Genomic DNA, 18,402 nt, shown 5'->3' with positions numbered 1-18,402 from the left:
ACATTGACAATAATAATAATAATAATAATAATAATAATAAAATAATAATCCCCGTGGAGGCCCGGGAAAATAATAGGCCTCCGGTATGTTCTGCCAGTCGTAAAAGGCGATGAAAAGAACAAACCACTAATAGGGCTAACCCCCCTTTTAGTGTGATTAGTTGGTTCAGGACAGAACTAAAGAAGCCTCGGACAAGCGCCGTCATGGTCGGGGATGACGCTTGAACCCTATGCCCGCCCACAATGGTAACGACACTGCTAGCCAAGTGGAAAATGATTTAAATCCAAATAGAGGTGTTTTGCAGGATATGCTTCCTGCAACCACCCTAGAAGGAAAACAAAGACAGAGGATGAGATGGTCAGATGAAGTTAATCGACATCTCATGTTCTGTTATTACCAAGCAACAAAGCTAGGAACCAACACAACTAGATACAGATCACAAGTATACACAACATTTATTACCAGATACCCAGAATTAAAATTTTTAACAGAACAACGACTAGCTGATCAGATCCGTGTAATAATCAAAAATAACAGGATACCCCAGTCAGAATTAGAAAACATCAAACAACAAGTACAACAAATACTGGAACAAAATAATGTGCAATCAGAAGAAGAAGAAAATACAGTAATGGACTCTAACATCCCAGAGCAAACAAACAAAGAACAACACGCATCAATTAAACAATCAGAGGAAAACGAAATCTTAAGACAGCCACCAGCACAGCACAAATAGAACATGAAGTGACACACATGTTAGATATAGAAGAAAAATTTCAGCTAACATATATAGAATACAAAGACACAAATACAGACATTAGACCATTCTTGCATAGACCACCAAATAACCCACAAGTCGAAACAACAATAAAAACTATCAACACAATCATACACAACAAAATAAATGAAAACACAACTATGGAAGAGTTACAACTACTGGTTTATATAGGAGCACTCACTACACTAAATATACACACTAGACAGAGATCAGAACCAACCAACACACAGAAGAAACCCACAAAACCAGCATGGCAACACAGGCTACAGATCAGAATAGAAAAACTGAGAAAAGACATCGGACAGCTAACACAATTTATAAGAAATGAAATCTCGGAAAAAAAAACGAAAAAGGTTAGGTAAAATCTCACAACAAGAAGCGACAGAGCAATTAGACGAAAAGAAGCAGAAATTACAAGCATTAGCCAAACGACTTAGAAGATACAAAAAAAAGTGAAAATAGAAGGAAACAAAACCAAACATTCAACACAAACCAAAAGAAATTTTACCAGACAATAGATAACACACACATTAAAATAAACAATCCACCAAACATAACAGACATGGAACACATTCTGGAGCAACATATGGTCAAACCCGGTACAACATAACAGGCATGCACAGTGGATACCAGCAGAAACAGACACATACAAGATGATACCACAAATGCCTGAAGTGATAATTTTGCAACATGAAGTCACCCAAGCAATTAATTCTACTCACAATTGGAAAGCCCCTGGAAATGATAAAATAGCAAATTTGTGGTTAAAGAAGTTCACCTCAACACATTCACATCTAACTAAATTATTTAACAGTTACATTGCAGACCCATACACATTCCCTGATACACTTACACATGGAATAACTTATCTGAAACCTAAAGATCAAGCAGACACAGCGAACCCAGCAAAATATCGCCCCATAACATGCCTATCAACAATATACAAAATATTAACTTCAGTCATTAAACAGAAATTAATGACACATACAACACAGAACAAAATTATAAATGAAGAACAAATAGGCTGTTGCAAAGGAGCACGAGGATGTAAAGAGCAACTGATAATAGATGCAGAGGTGACGTATCAAGCTAAAACTAAACAAAGGTCGCTACACTACGCATACATTGATTACCAAAAAGCTTTTGATAGTGTACCCCACTCATGGTTACTACAAATATTGAAAATATACAAAGTAGATCCTAAATTTATACAGTTCCTAAACATAGTAATGAAAAATTGGAAAACCACATTTAATATCCAAACAAATTCAAATAATATCACATCACAGCCAATACAGATTAAGCGTGGAATATACCAAGGAGACTCATTAAGTCCTTTCTGGTTCTGCCTTGCTCTGAACCCACTATCCAACATGCTAAATAATACAAATTATGGATACAATATTACTGGAACATACCCACACAAAATCGCACATTTGCTATACATGTATGATCTAAAACTACTGGCAGCAACAAATCAATAACTCAACCAATTACTAAAGATAACAGAAGTATTCAGCAATGATATAAGTATGGCTTTTGGAACAGACAAATGTAAGAAAAATAGCATAGTCAAGGGAAAACACACTAAACAAGAAGATTACATATTGGATAACCGCAGCGACTGCATAGAAGCGATGGAAAAAACGGATGCCTATAAATATCTAGGATACAGACAAAAAATAGGAATAGATAATACAAATATTAAAGAAGAACTAAAAGAAAAATATAGACAAAGACTAACAAAAATACTGAAAACAGAATTGACAGCAAGAAACAAGACAAAAGCTATAAATACTTATGCCATACCAATATTGACCTACTCATTTGGAGTAGTGAAATGGAGTAACACAGACCTAGAAGCACTCAATACACTTACACGATCACAATGCCACAAATATAGAATACATCACATACATTCAGCAACAGAAAGATTCACATTAAGCAGAAAGGAAGGAGGAAGGGGATTTATCGACATAAAAAACCTACATTATGGACAGGTAGACAATTTAAGAAAATTCTTTCTAGAACGAGCAGAAACTAGCAAAATACACAAGGCAATCACTCATATAAATACATCGGCTACACCACTGCAATTTCATAACCACTTCTACAACCCTTTAGATCACATAACATCAACAGATACGAAGAAAGTAAATTGGAAAAAGAAAACACTTCATGGCAAGCACCCGTATCATCTAACACAGCCACACATCGATCAAGAGGCATCCAACACATGGCTAAGAAAAGGCAATATATACAGTGAGACAGAAGGATTCATGATTGCAATACAGGATCAAACAATAAACACCAGGTATTACAGCAAGCATATTATTAAAGATCCCAATACCACAACAGATAAATGCAGACTTTGTAAACAACAAATAGAAACAGTAGATCACATCACAAGCGGATGTACAATACTAGCAAATACAGAATACCCCAGAAGACATGACAATGTCGCAAAAATAATACATCAACAGCTTGCCTTACAACATAAACTTTTAAAACAACAAGTTCCCACATACAAGTATGCACCACAAAATGTACTGGAGAATGATGAATACAAATTATACTGGAACAGAACCATTATAACAGATAAAACAACGCCACATAACAAACCTGACATCATACTCACCAATAAAAAGAAGAAATCAACACAACTAATCGAAATATCCATACCCAATACAACAAATATACAAAAGAAAACAGGAGAAAAAAATTGAAAAATACATCCAACTGGCTGAGGAAGTCAAAGACATGTGGCATCAGGATAAAGTTGACATCATACCAATTATACTATCAACTACAGGAGTCATACCACACAATATCCACCAGTACATCAATGCAATACAGCTACATCCAAACATATATATACAACTACAGAAATCCGTAATTATTGATACATCTTCAACTACCCGAAAGTTCCTAAATGCAATATAACACATACCGTACAGTTAATAGGAAGTGACGCTTGATCAAGGTCCGCGTCACTTTCCATTCTTAACCAGACTTAACGTCTGAGAAAGTAAAGAAATAATAATAATAATCATAAATATTAATTAAAATTTCAAAAGATAAAGTGGTTAGATTATTTTTTTCATAGGAAATACATGATGATGTGACTTGGTTCAAAAACAAATCAGTCCCACTAAAAATTTGATTTTCATAGACATCTATTTTTATCAAAACTTTGTGTGTGTGCTTTGGCTCTTATGCATCTCAGTGCCTTGATCAACTGTTACTTTGTACAGTTTTATTTTTAATGTGTTGATTATATAAGAATAAGAAACTTCATGACAATATTATAGTAACAGAAGAGGAAGTAGGTGAAGATGACATGGAAATATGATACCGTGAGATGAAAATTGACAGAGAAAGACCTATGTGGAAACAAGGCCATGGGAGCAAATGGCATCCGCTTGAGCTATTGAGATTCTTGGGAAAGCTAGCCATTACAAAATTATTCCACTTGATGCACAAGATATGTGATATGCCGAAATGCCTTCAGACTTGAGGAAGAATGTAATAATTCCAGTTCCAAAGAAGGCAGGTGCTGATATGTGTGAATACTACCAAACAATCAGTTTGGTAAGTCCCACTAGCAAAATATTGACAGAAATTATTTACAGAACAAGGGCTCTGGACAAACGCAGGACCAAGCAAAGCATAACTGACTGTATGGCTAATCTTAGAAGATATGTTGAATAAAGGCAAACCCACGTGTGTGTGTGTGTGTGTGTGTGTGTACAACTCAATACTTCTGCTTTTCAGTGAATGGTCTTCTTTCATCCAAAAGTAGTAAACAATGTCAGAATACTGTATCATCAGGTTTTTAAAAGACCCAATAATTTTTTGTTAAATACTCTACTTACAAAGAACAACACAATGGAAGTACATTGTGTGCATATCTGTAAATTTAATTGCAATATATAATGCAATAAAAATAGCAATTTGTAAAATCAAATTTACCTGTTTCACAAGAGGTTCTAACAGATGAGCAGACTGTTTGCCAACACACCGAACAGCAAACCTTAAACATCTACAGCACCTCTCCATTACACGAATATCAGCCTGATATTTATTGCAAGTGTTTGAAAGTACAGGCCACACCTACAAAATAAAATTACATTAAAAACACAAAAGCACTTGAAAGTAAATACAAAATCATCATTATTAATAACACAGCATTCAGAATGAAATGCAATGAATGAAAATGGTAATCTCTACTGTCTCTGAAGCTATTTTCAATTTTGTTTTTGTGTGCAGGTGTAGTCACGCCAAACAGAAACTTCAAATAAGGTACTTCACACAATGCTTAGTGTCAATAAAATAGTAATTCTGATACATTATAAACAAAATGTTATCTGCATATTAATTTCGCATGATGAATCTATGGATCACTCTCAAATTAATCTGCTTCAATGTTCAGCTCTACGACACATTAATAGTGAGAGCAAAATATGAAGAGCAATCACACTCTGCAGCAGCAACTGAGCATGACCACTGTGCCATGACATGCTGTTTCCACAGTCCCTTCACACCACTATGGTGCACTGTCTTTACAGCTTCACCACTGTTCCCCCACACATAAACAGTCAAAATGAAAATAAAGAAACCACCTTACAAGGGGTAAATGCACACAAAGGTGTTTCAAAATCTGCATAGAGCTACAAAACAGAATAACTGTAATATTAGCAAAACAGAATAATTGTAATATCAGCCTCTTTTATACTACTCAAGCAGCATACTAAAATTCCCAGTGAATACTTCTGGTAGATCTTGGAACAGAATAAAAAAAGTAGTTGTCATATAACAATGAATTTAATCAGACAAAATAGATGGAAACTCTCCAGCCAAACCATTAATACAAATTTTTATTTTAATCGTTGCTTTATTAACCCTGCTAAGATCAGGACCATTCTTTCAAAATGAAACACGCTGATATATAAAGGAAGGAAATAAGATTGGCATTTAACTTCTTGTGTAAGATAAGGTAATTGACAATGTGGTATGGAAAGTTCTGACAGAATGTAACTCATTTAGGACAGAATGTTTTTGACCTAGAGCACACACGTATACAAAGGCACACGCACACATGTGCATCCACATGCACCCACAACCAGTCAGTTATCCGCAGGCAGTGTTAAATAGTGGATGTGTGCTCATTGTCTGTTAACGATGTCGAGACAAATCACAACGGAGCAACATCACTAAATCAAGAGTTCAAGACATTCTGAAGGAAGTTTTGAAGATGAGAAAAGTATGTGCAGAGCTTGTCCCACACACCTTGACTCCCAAACAAAAACAATGAGCATGCATTCAAGAGGGTGAGACTATATGGAACAACTGAAGCATCAACATCTCTATCTTTAATTTTTATTAATCCTGCATCAAAACTTTTTGGGCTACGGATGTAACTGATGATGCTGTTCAAGGATATCATGCCCTCATAAGCCATCTCAAGATCAAAAAGAGACCTCAATGGTACTACTTATCTAGTCAGTCCTATTTCTTCAGGGCCAAGTAGTCAGGAATCAAGAATACAATGATGCAGCAGTTCATTATTTTTTTTTTACACCTTTACATCTTTCCCATGCACATAGTGAGGGCAAATCACTATGGTAACTACTTTGATTTGTATGATCCATCATTAATATGTATGATCCATCATTTGTTCAGAAAGCTTGTTTGTTTAGCATCTGTGAGAAAGTTAGGCAACCATCTCATGTCCCATATTAGGTTGAACCAAGTGAGGGGGATTCTTCTGTCACCTTATGAGGTGCTGGTGTAATGAATTATTGTGATCTGTTGCTTGTGTCACATGCTGCAGCAGGCAGTGCTGAATGTAGTCACCGTGATCAGAAGGGGTTGTTGTAATGTTCATCATTAGTGGAACAAAAACGTTAAGTTTCCTCTTAGCAATAGCTCTATGGTGACTAAAACCTGGATATTAGATGACAGTGGTGGTCACTTGAGCAAAATATTTCATCAATGTCTGGGCTGTCTCTCTATGGCTGGTCTGAACACAACTCTTTCTCATTACATTGATAATGGCTATCCACCTGCCTTACTCAGATATCCACCTGAGATTCCCTTAATACTGTGAAGTATTACATAGTTTTGAGGAAATACTCCTACAATGTTTTCTTGCTTTTTTAAATTATTTGATGGGATTTTGCCCTCACCACCCAGAAGGCTGTGATGATTGCTACATATTGGGGCTGGCTTACAGCTCAGGTAGGTTCATGTTGTTGTTGTTGTTGTTGTTGTTGTCGTCGTCGCTGCTGCCGCCTTCAATCTCAATGTGCAGCTGCCCATACTACTAAATTCTGTACAAACCTCTTCATCTCCGAGTAACTACTAGAAAACACATCCATTTGAACCTGCTTAGTGTACTTATCTCTCACTAGAATTGCCCTCACCCCCCACGCTTCCCTCCAATACTAAACTGGTGATCCCTTGATTTGTCAGAGCATGCCCTATCAATAGATCCCTTCTTTTAGGCAAGTTATGTCACAAATTTCTTTTCTCCCCGATTCTATTCGGTGCCTTCTTATTAATTACATGATCTACCAATCTAAAATTCAGCAGTTGTTTGTAGCATCATGTTTCAAAAGTGTCTATGTTCTTCTTGTCTTTAACTGTTTATCGTCCATGTTTCACTTCCATACAAGGCTACACTCCAGACAAACACTTCGCAGAAAAGACTTTCTGACACTTAAATCTAATATTCGATGTTAACAAATTTCTCTCTTTCAAAAACCATTTTCTCGAAACTACCAGTCCACATTTTATATCCTCCTACTTCAGCCACCACCAGTTATTTTACTGTCCAAATAGCAAAACTCATCAACTTCTTTTACTCTCTCATTTCCTAATTAATTCCCTCAGCATCACCTGATTTAAATCAACTGCATTCCTTTACCCTTGCTTTGCTTTTGTTGATGTTCATCTTACATCCTCCTTTTTCCCAAGACAGTGTCCACTCCACTCAACTGCTCTTCCAAGTAATTTGATGTGTCTGACAGAACTACAAGGTCATCAGCAAACTTCAGAAGTTTTTATTTCTTCTCCCTGAATTTTAATTCCTTCTCCAAATTTTTCTTTGGTGTCCTTTATTACGAGCTCACTTTATGGACCGAATAATATTGCAAATAAGCAATAACCCTGTCTCACTTCCTTTGAAACACAGCAAGCTGGAAACTTCAGATGTTACATTTTTCTACTCCTATGAAATTTTTATTTATTTATTATTATTATTTTTTTTTTTTTTTTTTGCTTTAATGCAGCTACACAAGTAAAAATGTACATGAATGACCTGAAATGTTATTTCGGCTAGTTCCAGTTAAATTTATAGTTAGCTGGTTATTTATTGTCCTGATTATGATGGTAAAATTAGTTTCACTAAAAGCTCATTTAATTAAGAGTTATGGCTAATTGACATTCTTACTGCAGTAAGTAATGGAGAAAAACTTTGAGCTAACAGATAGAATAAAAAATACTGTTCCATTCAGTGGGAAGTAGATATCTCACTAACTTCAGTTTCAATTGCCTATTCCACATCAATGCTTACAAATTCCTAACTTTGACAATCTACCTGTGTTAATATACTTTTTTCTGAATCAGATGACAATCTCACTAATTAATTAAGACACTAAGATTTTGGATGATTTACAATCCTAAAGAGTGTTTTCAAGATGGATACCATATTCACAAGTACGGGATTTCCAACTCTGAATGCTAAACAATATTCCACATGACATCTTGGGTTGTCGGGTGTTCTGCCGGATATCAGAGTCGTACTTGCACGATATTTCGGTCACGTAGCTCGTAACCTTCATCAGGTGTGACCTGAGACTGCTCCTCGAGTGGACCTGGTCCAGTATTTATGCCTATGGCATTCCCCCCTCCACCAACGGCTGCAGGCGCTTCCTCTGTGGTCCGCGCCCATTCCCTGCGACCTGCTGGAGCGTTGCTGCTCAGTTTTCCCATCCGCTGCGGTTCTAGGTGTTCCCCCTGCGGTCCGCACTCACCAAACCCGCTCCTGGGGGTTTCAACTACGGTCTAGGGTACCAAGTGTTCCCCCTGCAGTCCGCGCCCGCTCACCACGACCTGTTGGAGCGTTGCCGCTCCGTTTTTCGTCCGCTGCGGCTCTGGATGTTCCCTCTGTGGTCCGTGCCCACCAGTCCCACTTCTGGGTGTTCCATCTTCGGTCTGGTGCGCCTGGCAGTACGTCAGGGGCTCATTTTCCATCTCCATGTCTCTCGTTCTTCTGTTTGTGTTATGTTGCAGCTGGCCCCGTTGCTCCTTTAACAATTCCAGAGCCGGATCCCAGGCTCTGCTTAGCTGGTACCCTGTGTCACGGTTCATAAGATCGTCAGCCATTTTAATTTCTATCGATTCTCTTATAACACTGTCCCAAAATCTGGGTGTTTGTGCTAGAATCTTGGTATCTTCATACTTCATGGCATGATCTAGTTCTAGATAGTGTTCAGCAATGGCTGACTTAGTCACCTGTCTTAATCTAGTGTGCCTCTGATGTTCTTTGCACCTGATCTCCAGAGTTCTTGTCGTCTGGCCAATGTAGAACATGCCACATTGACAAGGTATATTGTAAATCCCTGGTTTTCGTAACCCCAGGTCGTCTTTGACACTCCCCAGCAGTCCCCCGATCTTGTTGGATGGACAGAAAACACACTTGATATTGTGTTTACGGAGGATCCTACTGGTTCTGGCAGAAATAGTGCCAGCATAGGGCAGATATGCCACCTTCTTTGCTTCACCTTGGTCTTCTTCAGGAACCTGTGGTATAGTGGCTGGTTGGAGTGCCCTCTCAATTTGTCTGTCTGTGTATCCATTCTTGGAGAAAACTGTTTTGAGACGTTCTATCTCTATAGGTAGATTCCCTTGGTCTGACAGGGCCCGTGCTCTGTGGACCAAAGTCTTCAGAACCCCATTCTTCTGTGCAGGGTGGTAACAGCTGCTGGCCTGCAGATATAAACCAGTGTGTGTTGGTTTTCGGTACACACTGTGCAGCATTGTGGTACTGTCAGCAGACAAAGGGAACTCCACTGTCATCTTGCAGCGGGTGGATTATGATGAGAAAGTACGCCAACTTTTGGAGGACCCTGCATACAGAATTCTGGAGTGTGACCCCACGGGCAAGTTGGCCAAGAAGACTAGTGCTCTCTTGAAGGAAATAGGGATGCCCGATAAGATCATCAGACAACTACGGGAAAAAGCGCCAGTGCCACCTAGACTGTATGGTCTGCCTAAAATACAGAAGGAGGGCGTGCCCCTACGTCCAATTGTCAGTAATATTGGGGCACCTACGTACATAACAGCCAAGTACTTGAAAGGTCTCCTGTCTCCATATGTGGGGAAATGTATTCACCACATCCGCAACTCAGAAGATTTCCTGCAACGCCTCAAGCAACTGCACATCACAGATTCGGACATCATGGTTAGTTTTGATGTGGTATCGCTGTTCACCAGGGTCTCACTGAAGGACTCACTAGAACTGATTGCAGAGAAATTTGACGGTGCTCTGTTGGACCTGTTCAGTCATACACTGACATCCACGTATTTCCTGTACAGAAACCAATATTACGAGCAAACTGAAGGTGTTGCTATGGGCAGCCCACTGTCCTCTGTGGTTGCCAACATGTTTATAGTGAGTTTTGAGGAGAGGGCATTGGAGACAGCCACATTTAAGCCCACATGCTTCTTTAGGTATGTGGATAACACCTTCGTGATCTGGCCACATGGGATGGACAGGCTCAATGAGTTTCTTGAACATCTTAACTCATGCCACCCTAATATCGAGTTCACCATGGAACTGGAGAAGAATGGCCAGCTGCCATTTCTGGATTTACTAGTCCAGAGGAAAGCAGATGGATCAATTGGCCACAGTGTGTACTGAAAACCAACACACACTGATTTATATCTGCAGGCCAGCAGCTGTCACCACCCTGCACAGAAGAATGGGGTTCTGAAGACTTTGGTCCACAGAGCACGGGCCCTGTCAGACCAAGGGAATCTACCTATAGAGATAGAACGTCTCAAAACAGTTTTCTCCAAGAAAGGGTACACAGACAGACAAATTGAGAGGGCACTCCAACCAGCCACTGTACCACAGGTTCCTGAATAAGACCAAGATGAAGCAAAGAAGGTGGCATATCTACCCTACGCTGGCTCTATTTCTGCCAGAATCAGTAGGATCCTCCGTAAACACAATATCAAGTGTGTTTTCTGTCCATCCAACAAGATCGGGGGACTGCTGGGGATTGTCAAAGACGACCTGGGGTTACGAAAACCAGGGATTTACAATATACCTTGTCAATGTGGCATGTCCTACATTGGCCAGATGACAAGAACTGTGGAGATCAGGTGCAAAGAACATCAGAGGCACACTAGATTAAGACAGATGACTAAGTCAGCCATTGCTGAACACTGTCTAGAACTAGATCATGCCATGAAGTATGAGGATACCAAGATTCTAGCACAAACACCCAGATTTTGGGACAGTGTTATAAGAGAATCGATAGAAATTAAAATGGCTGACGATCTTATGAACCGTGACACAGGGTACCAGCTAAGCAGAGCCTGGGATACGGCTCTGGAATTGTTAAAGGAGCAACGGGGCCAGCTGCAACACTACACAAACAGAAGAACCAGACATGGAGATGGAAAATGAGCCCCTGACGTACTGCCAGGCGCACCAGACCGAAGATGGAACACCCAGAAGTGGGACTGGTGGGCGCGGACCGCAGAGGGAACATCCAGAGCTGCAGCGGACGAAAAACGGAGCGCCAACGCTCCAACAGGTCGTGGTGAGCGGGCGCGGACCGCAGGGGGAACACTTGGTACCCCGGACCGTAGATGAAACCCCCAGGAGCGGGTTTGGTGGGCGCAGACCGCAGAGGGAACACCTAGAACCGCAGTGGACGGAAAACGGAGCAGCAACGCTCCAGCAGGTCGCAGGGAATGGGCGCGGCCCACAGAGGAAGCGCCTGCAGCCATTGGTGGAGGGGGAAGGCCATAGACATAAATACTGGACCAGGTCCACTCGAGGAGCAGTCTCAGGTCGCACCTGATGAAGGTTACGAGCTACGTGACCGAAATATCGTGCAAGTACGACGCTGATATCCGGCAGAATACCCGACAACCCAAGATGTCATTAGATCGCCGGGAAAGCCTGAAGAGTTACAATATTCCACATGCTTTTATAATTTTTTAATCTTAAAAATTTTTCATAAACCAGATAATAGTAAAAATCTTATTGTCTATGAAAAGTAGCAAAATCTAACCTAGCTGATTATGTAGTTTCAGAAATTGCATCATATTCTTAAGCCTGGCTTTAAGAAGCCATCATTCACCAGTCTCCAACATGCAAACAATCTAGCAACATCATTATGCCATTTCATATCAGAGTCTGTCGTCAGAAAGAAATGCTGGACATCTCTGTGTACCTGATCTGTAAGGTCTCATGTCAGAACTAAATTGAGCAACATCTATGGATCAAGAAGTCTGTGACCTGTGAGCAAACATGTCAGATATTTATGACAGACTGTGTTAAAGTCTGCTAACACCTCTGTGTCAATATCAAAAAGTCTCCATCAATAGTGCAGCAACATTGTAAGTTAAAGTAAAATCTGCTCTTAGAATGTGCTAATTAGCGTCAACAAGTTTTACTGGGCAACTATATTCAACTGTGACAATTTTTTGTTCAACATGAAAAACAGTTTGTCATTCTTGTGAAATTATTCTACCACTCAACATTGTAACTGCACTTGTGAGATTAAGTTTATTGTCCACTGACTCAATGAACTATTGTTAATTATTTCATGAAGAGTAGGTCTACTGCACAGAAAGTTTATAGCAAGAACTGCAGTGAAGTGCAGTATGTAGTTTTCCTAATCTGCTTACAAAAGAGAATTGTGAAACCTGAACTGGCCATCAATTGTGAATATGACAAAAGTGGGCGTACAAGTGATTAATTTCTAGCTTTAAATACCATGTGGGCTACATTATGGGGAGTATTCATTTGTCACCAACAGTTTGAAGGCAGCTACAACAAAGGGCAGAAGAGACACCAGCTACTGACAGCACACAAGCACGTGAAATGGATTAGCTACACATTCTCAATCACTGCTTTTCTTTCATACCCCACGACTCTCATAACTGCCAATTTTTGTAAGTCCTCCTTCAACTTCGGACAGAAAGTGAGACTGGGGCTGGTCAGTGAAGGAGAATTAAGGGTAAAATCTTCAAGAGTATGTCTAAATCACTTTATTCAAATGTGTCCCTTTTTGGTGATCCACTGCATTGTCATCACACTTCTCTAGTGGCAAATATTGGTCCTATAACCAAGTTACTAATGAATGGTTGGATGGTAGGTGCAGTTGGCACTTCACATATGAACTGCTCTGTGGACATCGAGTTTGATTTTTCTTCCTATCATGGCAATACAGAGAGTTGGTCACAGGACCAATATTTGCCAATAGAATCATTAATTCTCTTATAACTCTTGTCTGGTTTCTGTAAAAGTTGAAAGTAGCCTTTCACTCCCGATACTTCATCCCTGCTATTGTCACAATTTCAAAGACTGTATTCCAGTCAAGATTGTTGAAAGCTTTCTGTAAGTCTACAAAGGCTACAAAAGTATGTCTGCCTTTCTGTAACCTATCTTCTAAGAAAAATCATAGGGGCAGTATTGCCTTGCATGTTCGTGCATTTCTTTGGTATCTGAACAGATCTTCCCAAATGTTATCTTGTATCAGTTTTTCCATTCTTCTGTGGAGAATTTGTGTTAGTATTTTGCAACAGCGGCTCATTGATTTCATAGTTTGGTAATATTCACACCTGTCAGCACCTGCTTTCTTTTGGAATTGTAACTACTATATTCTTCTTGGAAGTCTGAAGGTATTTTGCCTTTCTAATCCATCTTTCAAACTAGATGGAATAGTTTTGTCACGGCTGGCTCTCCGAAGGCTATCAATAGTTCTGCCACAATGTCATCTACTCCAGGGGGCTTGTTTTTAAGTTAAAGACTTTTCAGTACTCTGACAAATTATTCTCGCAGTACCATACTTCCGCTCACCTCCATCTTCCCTCACTTCTCTCTTTTGGCAGCTCATAAATCCTCATGGGCTAGCCATACCAAGGCAGTCTGTGTAAGGGGGATGGTGGAGGGAAGAACGGTGAAGTGGTGGTGGTTGAGGGAGGGGGGAGAGACGAAGAACAGCATGACAATGGGGACAGAGAATTGAGAGCTCAGAGGAGGGGCCTTTAAGCTCTTTCAGAAAATGTAGAAATCCAAATACAAATCTGGGTAATGAAGGTATTATGTATTACTCTGAACTAATCACAGGCTGGCAGCCTTAAAACAACTAACACTTTTAGAGAACAAGAAGGTTAGCTGTACATGAAGATGAGCTGATACGACATCTGAGTAGTTTTCTCAGTGTTCTATTATCTGTGCATGGATCCCACAATTTCCTTACTTTGATGATCTAATTTGCAAAATGTGCCTCAGTGTCAACAAAATTCTGTAACTCCTTTATCACAAGCATTAACTAAGGGTCTGCAGACTCGGCTGAAGAAAACTTCTTGCTGTTGTCTCAATACTTCCATTACCCAAAAGGGGGTTAGCCTCTCATGTTTCAGCATTTTTATATTGCAGAACCAATCTTTGCTATTTGTGACTGGAAAGGGAAGACTGGATAGTGACGTTGCTAAAACGTGATACGCAAATCACTCACGCACATGCTCAGTACTCTGCTGGCAGCTGAACATGACAGTTCTTACACATCAGATCCGTTCCAAGCTGACCCAGTTTTATGGTTGTCATATTCATTCAGCCTGTTTCAAATTTTGACTGTAATCACTATGTCAATTAATTTATTATCATCTGATGGAATGATGGGACATCCAATGCACTCATCTGATTGAGACAGAATGTACCTGAATATGCAACTCTAATGTTGTGAAACCAGTAGTACTATTAAAAGGTCATACACTCCTGGAAATTGAAATAAGAACACCGTGAATTCATTGTCCCAGGAAGGGGAAACTTTATTGACACATTCCTGGGGTCAGATACATCACATGATCACACTGACAGAACCACATGCACATAGACACAGGCAACAGAGCATGCACAATGTCGGCACTAGTACAGTGTATATCCACCTTTCGCAGCAATGCAGGCTGCTATTCTCCCATGGAGACGATCGTAGAGATGCTGGATGTAGTCCTGTGGAACGGCTTGCCATGCCATTTCCACCTGGCGCCTCAGTTGGACCAGCGTTCGTGCTGGACGTGCAGACCGCGTGAGACGACGCTTCATCCAGTCCCAAACATGCTCAATGGGGGACAGATCCGGAGATCTTGCTGGCCAGGGTAGTTGACTTACACCTTCTAGAGCACGTTGGGTGGCACGGGATACATGCGGACGTGCACTGTCCTGTTGGAACAGCAAGTTCCCTTGCCGGTCTAGGAATGGTAGAACGATGGGTTCGATGACGGTTTGGATGTACCGTGCACTATTCAGTGTCCCCTCGACGATCACCAGTGGTGTACGGCCAGTGTAGGAGATCGCTCCCCACACCATGATGCCGGGTGTTGGCCCTGTGTGCCTCGGTCGTATGCAGTCCTGATTGTGGCGCTCACCTGCACGGCGCCAAACACGCATACGACCATCATTGGCACCAAGGCAGAAGCGACTCTCATCGCTGAAGACGACACGTCTCCATTCGTCCCTCCATTCACGCCTGTCACGACACCACTGGAGGCGGGCTGCACGATGTTGGGGCGTGAGCGGAAGACGGCCTAACGGTGTGCGGGACCGTAGCCCAGCTTCATGGAGACGGTTGCGAATGGTCCTCGCCGATACCCCAGGAGCAACAGTGTCCCTAATTTGCTGGGAAGTGGCGGTGCGGTCCCCTACGGCACTGCGTAGGATCCTACGGTCTTGGCGTGCATCCGTGCGTCGCTGCGGTCCGGTCCCAGGTCGACGGGCACGTGCACCTTCCGTCGACCACTGGCGACAACATCGATGTACTGTGGAGACCTCACGCCCCACGTGTTGAGCAATTCGGCGGTACGTCCACCCGGCCTCCCGCATGCCCACTATACGCCCTCGCTCAAAGTCCGTCAACTGCACACACGGTTCACGTCCACGCTGTCGCGGCATGCTACCAGTGTTAAAGACTGCGATGGAGCTCCGTATGCCACGGCAAACTGGCTGACACTGACGGCGGCGGTGCACAAATGCTGCGCAGCTAGCGCCATTCGACGGCCAACACCACGGTTCCTGGTGTGTCCGCTGTGCCGTGCGTGTGATCATTGCTTGTACAGCCCTCTCGCAGTGTCCGGAGCAAGTATGGTGGGTCTGACACACCGGTGTCAATGTGTTCTTTTTTCCATTTCCAGGAGTGTATAACAGATGTTTGACGTTTATTTCAATGATTTATGGAAATATATCATCACAAAAGCATATTTGAAACTAAAACTCTGAAAATATAAATTTGGCTCCTTGGCTGCGACATTATTTATAATTTTATATTCCATGGTCGATGCACAGAAAGGGAACCTTATGGAGCCCAATATTCAATAAAATAAGTTTCAGTGTTTTTGGAAATTCAAGCCCAAAGTGGTGTAAAAGGGATGAAATATTTTATGAAAATATTCTGTGACATTAAAACATTTTTAAAGCTAAATCTTCAGAAATAAACATGCTGTAGTTTGCGAACAACATAAAAATTTGTAAAGAAAAAAAAATCTGTGTACCGTATTTACACGAATCTAAGCCGCACTTTTTTTCCGGATTTTGTAATCCAAAAAACCGTCTGCGGCTTAGAATCGAGTGCAAAGTAAGCGGAAGTTCTGAAAAATGTTGGTAGGTGCCGCCACAACTAACTTCTGCCGTCGAATATATGTAGCGCTACACAGGCATGCTTTGCAGTCACAAAGATAAATACTGGCGCCAAAACCTCTGAGTCAGTAAATAAATTTAAAAAAAAAAAGGGGGGGAAGACGAGCTATTTTCTCTGCCCCGAGTTTCGACCATTGCATTTTCATACATTATCCAACTAAGTAAATACAAATTCCGTATTGTTCATCTTCAAATGTAGCAGCATTTCAATGTACTATGAAAATCCGACTGGCAAGACTGTTTGGGATGTTTGTCTACATTCTGAATTTTCTCCTACCTGTGAGAAGAGATGGTTGCTAATAGGAACTTTTATGAATTGTGAGTCACATGTAGTATTCTCTTCACCATAAGAATAATACGAATATAAACATTTTGCCATGTATTATTGCGTGTTTGCTGCTATCTCATTAAAATCCTGTCTGCCTAATAAACTACGAAACTAGTGTGAGGCAACAGCAAACGCAGAAGAATATACATATCACATCATGTTTATATTCGTATTATTCTTATGCCTAATAGTGATAGAGTCAGAAATGTAGCACGGCAATTGACTAGATTTTTAAATCTAAGATGACTCTAATTTCTGTGCAGAATGTAATGTACAAAAGAGGCGTCTGCAAAGATTTTCAAACGGCAGAAATTTTTGCTAAACTCTCGTTCAGAACATCATCTGTCATACGCAGTCTATTATTTGGTTCTTGTTGATCATTATCAAAGAAAGCAGCGGTGTAAGTAACAACAAATAGCAGTCTCTCGCCATTGTTTCGCTAATGAGACAATTCCTCTCTTTTTTTTATCGTAAGAAGCGGTAGCGCGCACAAAAGCAAGCCATGCCGCGAGCGGCGATAGGTCGTAAACACACATTATCAGAATGCGACAAACAATGCATGACACAGTACAATGATGCATTTTCAGGTTAGAGTGACGTAAAAACCTATAACAAAGAGAACGGCACTTATCATATCAAAGAAAAAATATGCAATCGATTCAAACCAGACGAAGCACGTGAAAAAAGAAGGGTACCTGTATAAATACGGACGGAGCGCCTGACGCATACCAATGGCTACCTGGTAAAGTTTAACTGCTAAGCTTACGACTCGAACCAAACTACTGTAGCTGTATCGTCATTCATTCGACCTAAATTGTGTTTCAATTTGGAGGTGCGGCCTAAAACTTTTCTCTCCCTGGAATTTCGAGTCTCAAATTTCAGGTGCGGCTTAGATTCAGGAATTTTTTTTTCCTTGATTTCGAGTCTCTTTTTTCAGGTGCGGCTTAGATTCGAGTGCGGCTTTTTTTGAGTAAATACGGTAGACTACACACAGTCTACGCAAGCAAAGCAGCGAGTGCTAAGCTAGTCATGCTGTAAAAAAAGGTTGAAATAAACAGTAGCAATTGTCTTTGACTCATTAGTTTTTGGTTTAAGAAAACACCTACAAAAACTAAGTATATATTACCTTTTTTGTTTTAAAAATGAAAGTCATAAAAAAATTCTTTTCAAGTCTAAATTTTACTTAGGTGTTGATGTTTGTGGTGGTGGTGGTGGTGGTGGTGGTGGTGGTGGTGGTGTGTGTGTGTGTGTGGGGGGGGGGGGGGGGGGCAGAGGTGGGTAGTACCTAATATCTGATTAGTCTCAGGAGTAAGCGTCTCGGAAAGTTTAGGAGCCACTGATCTCGATTCTGTTCAA

The 18,402-nt window shown here is 40.8% G+C and overlaps 1 protein-coding gene across 1 annotated transcript in view; it reads right to left on the bottom strand.

Moving 5' to 3' along the window:
* Positions 1-18,402, bottom strand: part of LOC126194632 (transportin-3) — a 202,484-nt gene that overhangs the window by 68,331 nt on the left and 115,751 nt on the right. The window contains exon 13 of the mRNA XM_049932800.1: positions 4,751-4,891. Coding sequence (XP_049788757.1) covers positions 4,751-4,891 — 141 coding nt within the window. The remainder of the gene's footprint in view (positions 1-4,750; positions 4,892-18,402) is intronic.

Source organism: Schistocerca nitens, chromosome 7 (assembly GCF_023898315.1).
Source record: "Schistocerca nitens isolate TAMUIC-IGC-003100 chromosome 7, iqSchNite1.1, whole genome shotgun sequence".
Lineage (NCBI taxonomy): Eukaryota > Metazoa > Arthropoda > Insecta > Orthoptera > Acrididae > Schistocerca > Schistocerca nitens.
Note: the sequence above shows the minus strand (reverse complement) of the source record. Positions and strands in the feature narration are given on the sequence as shown.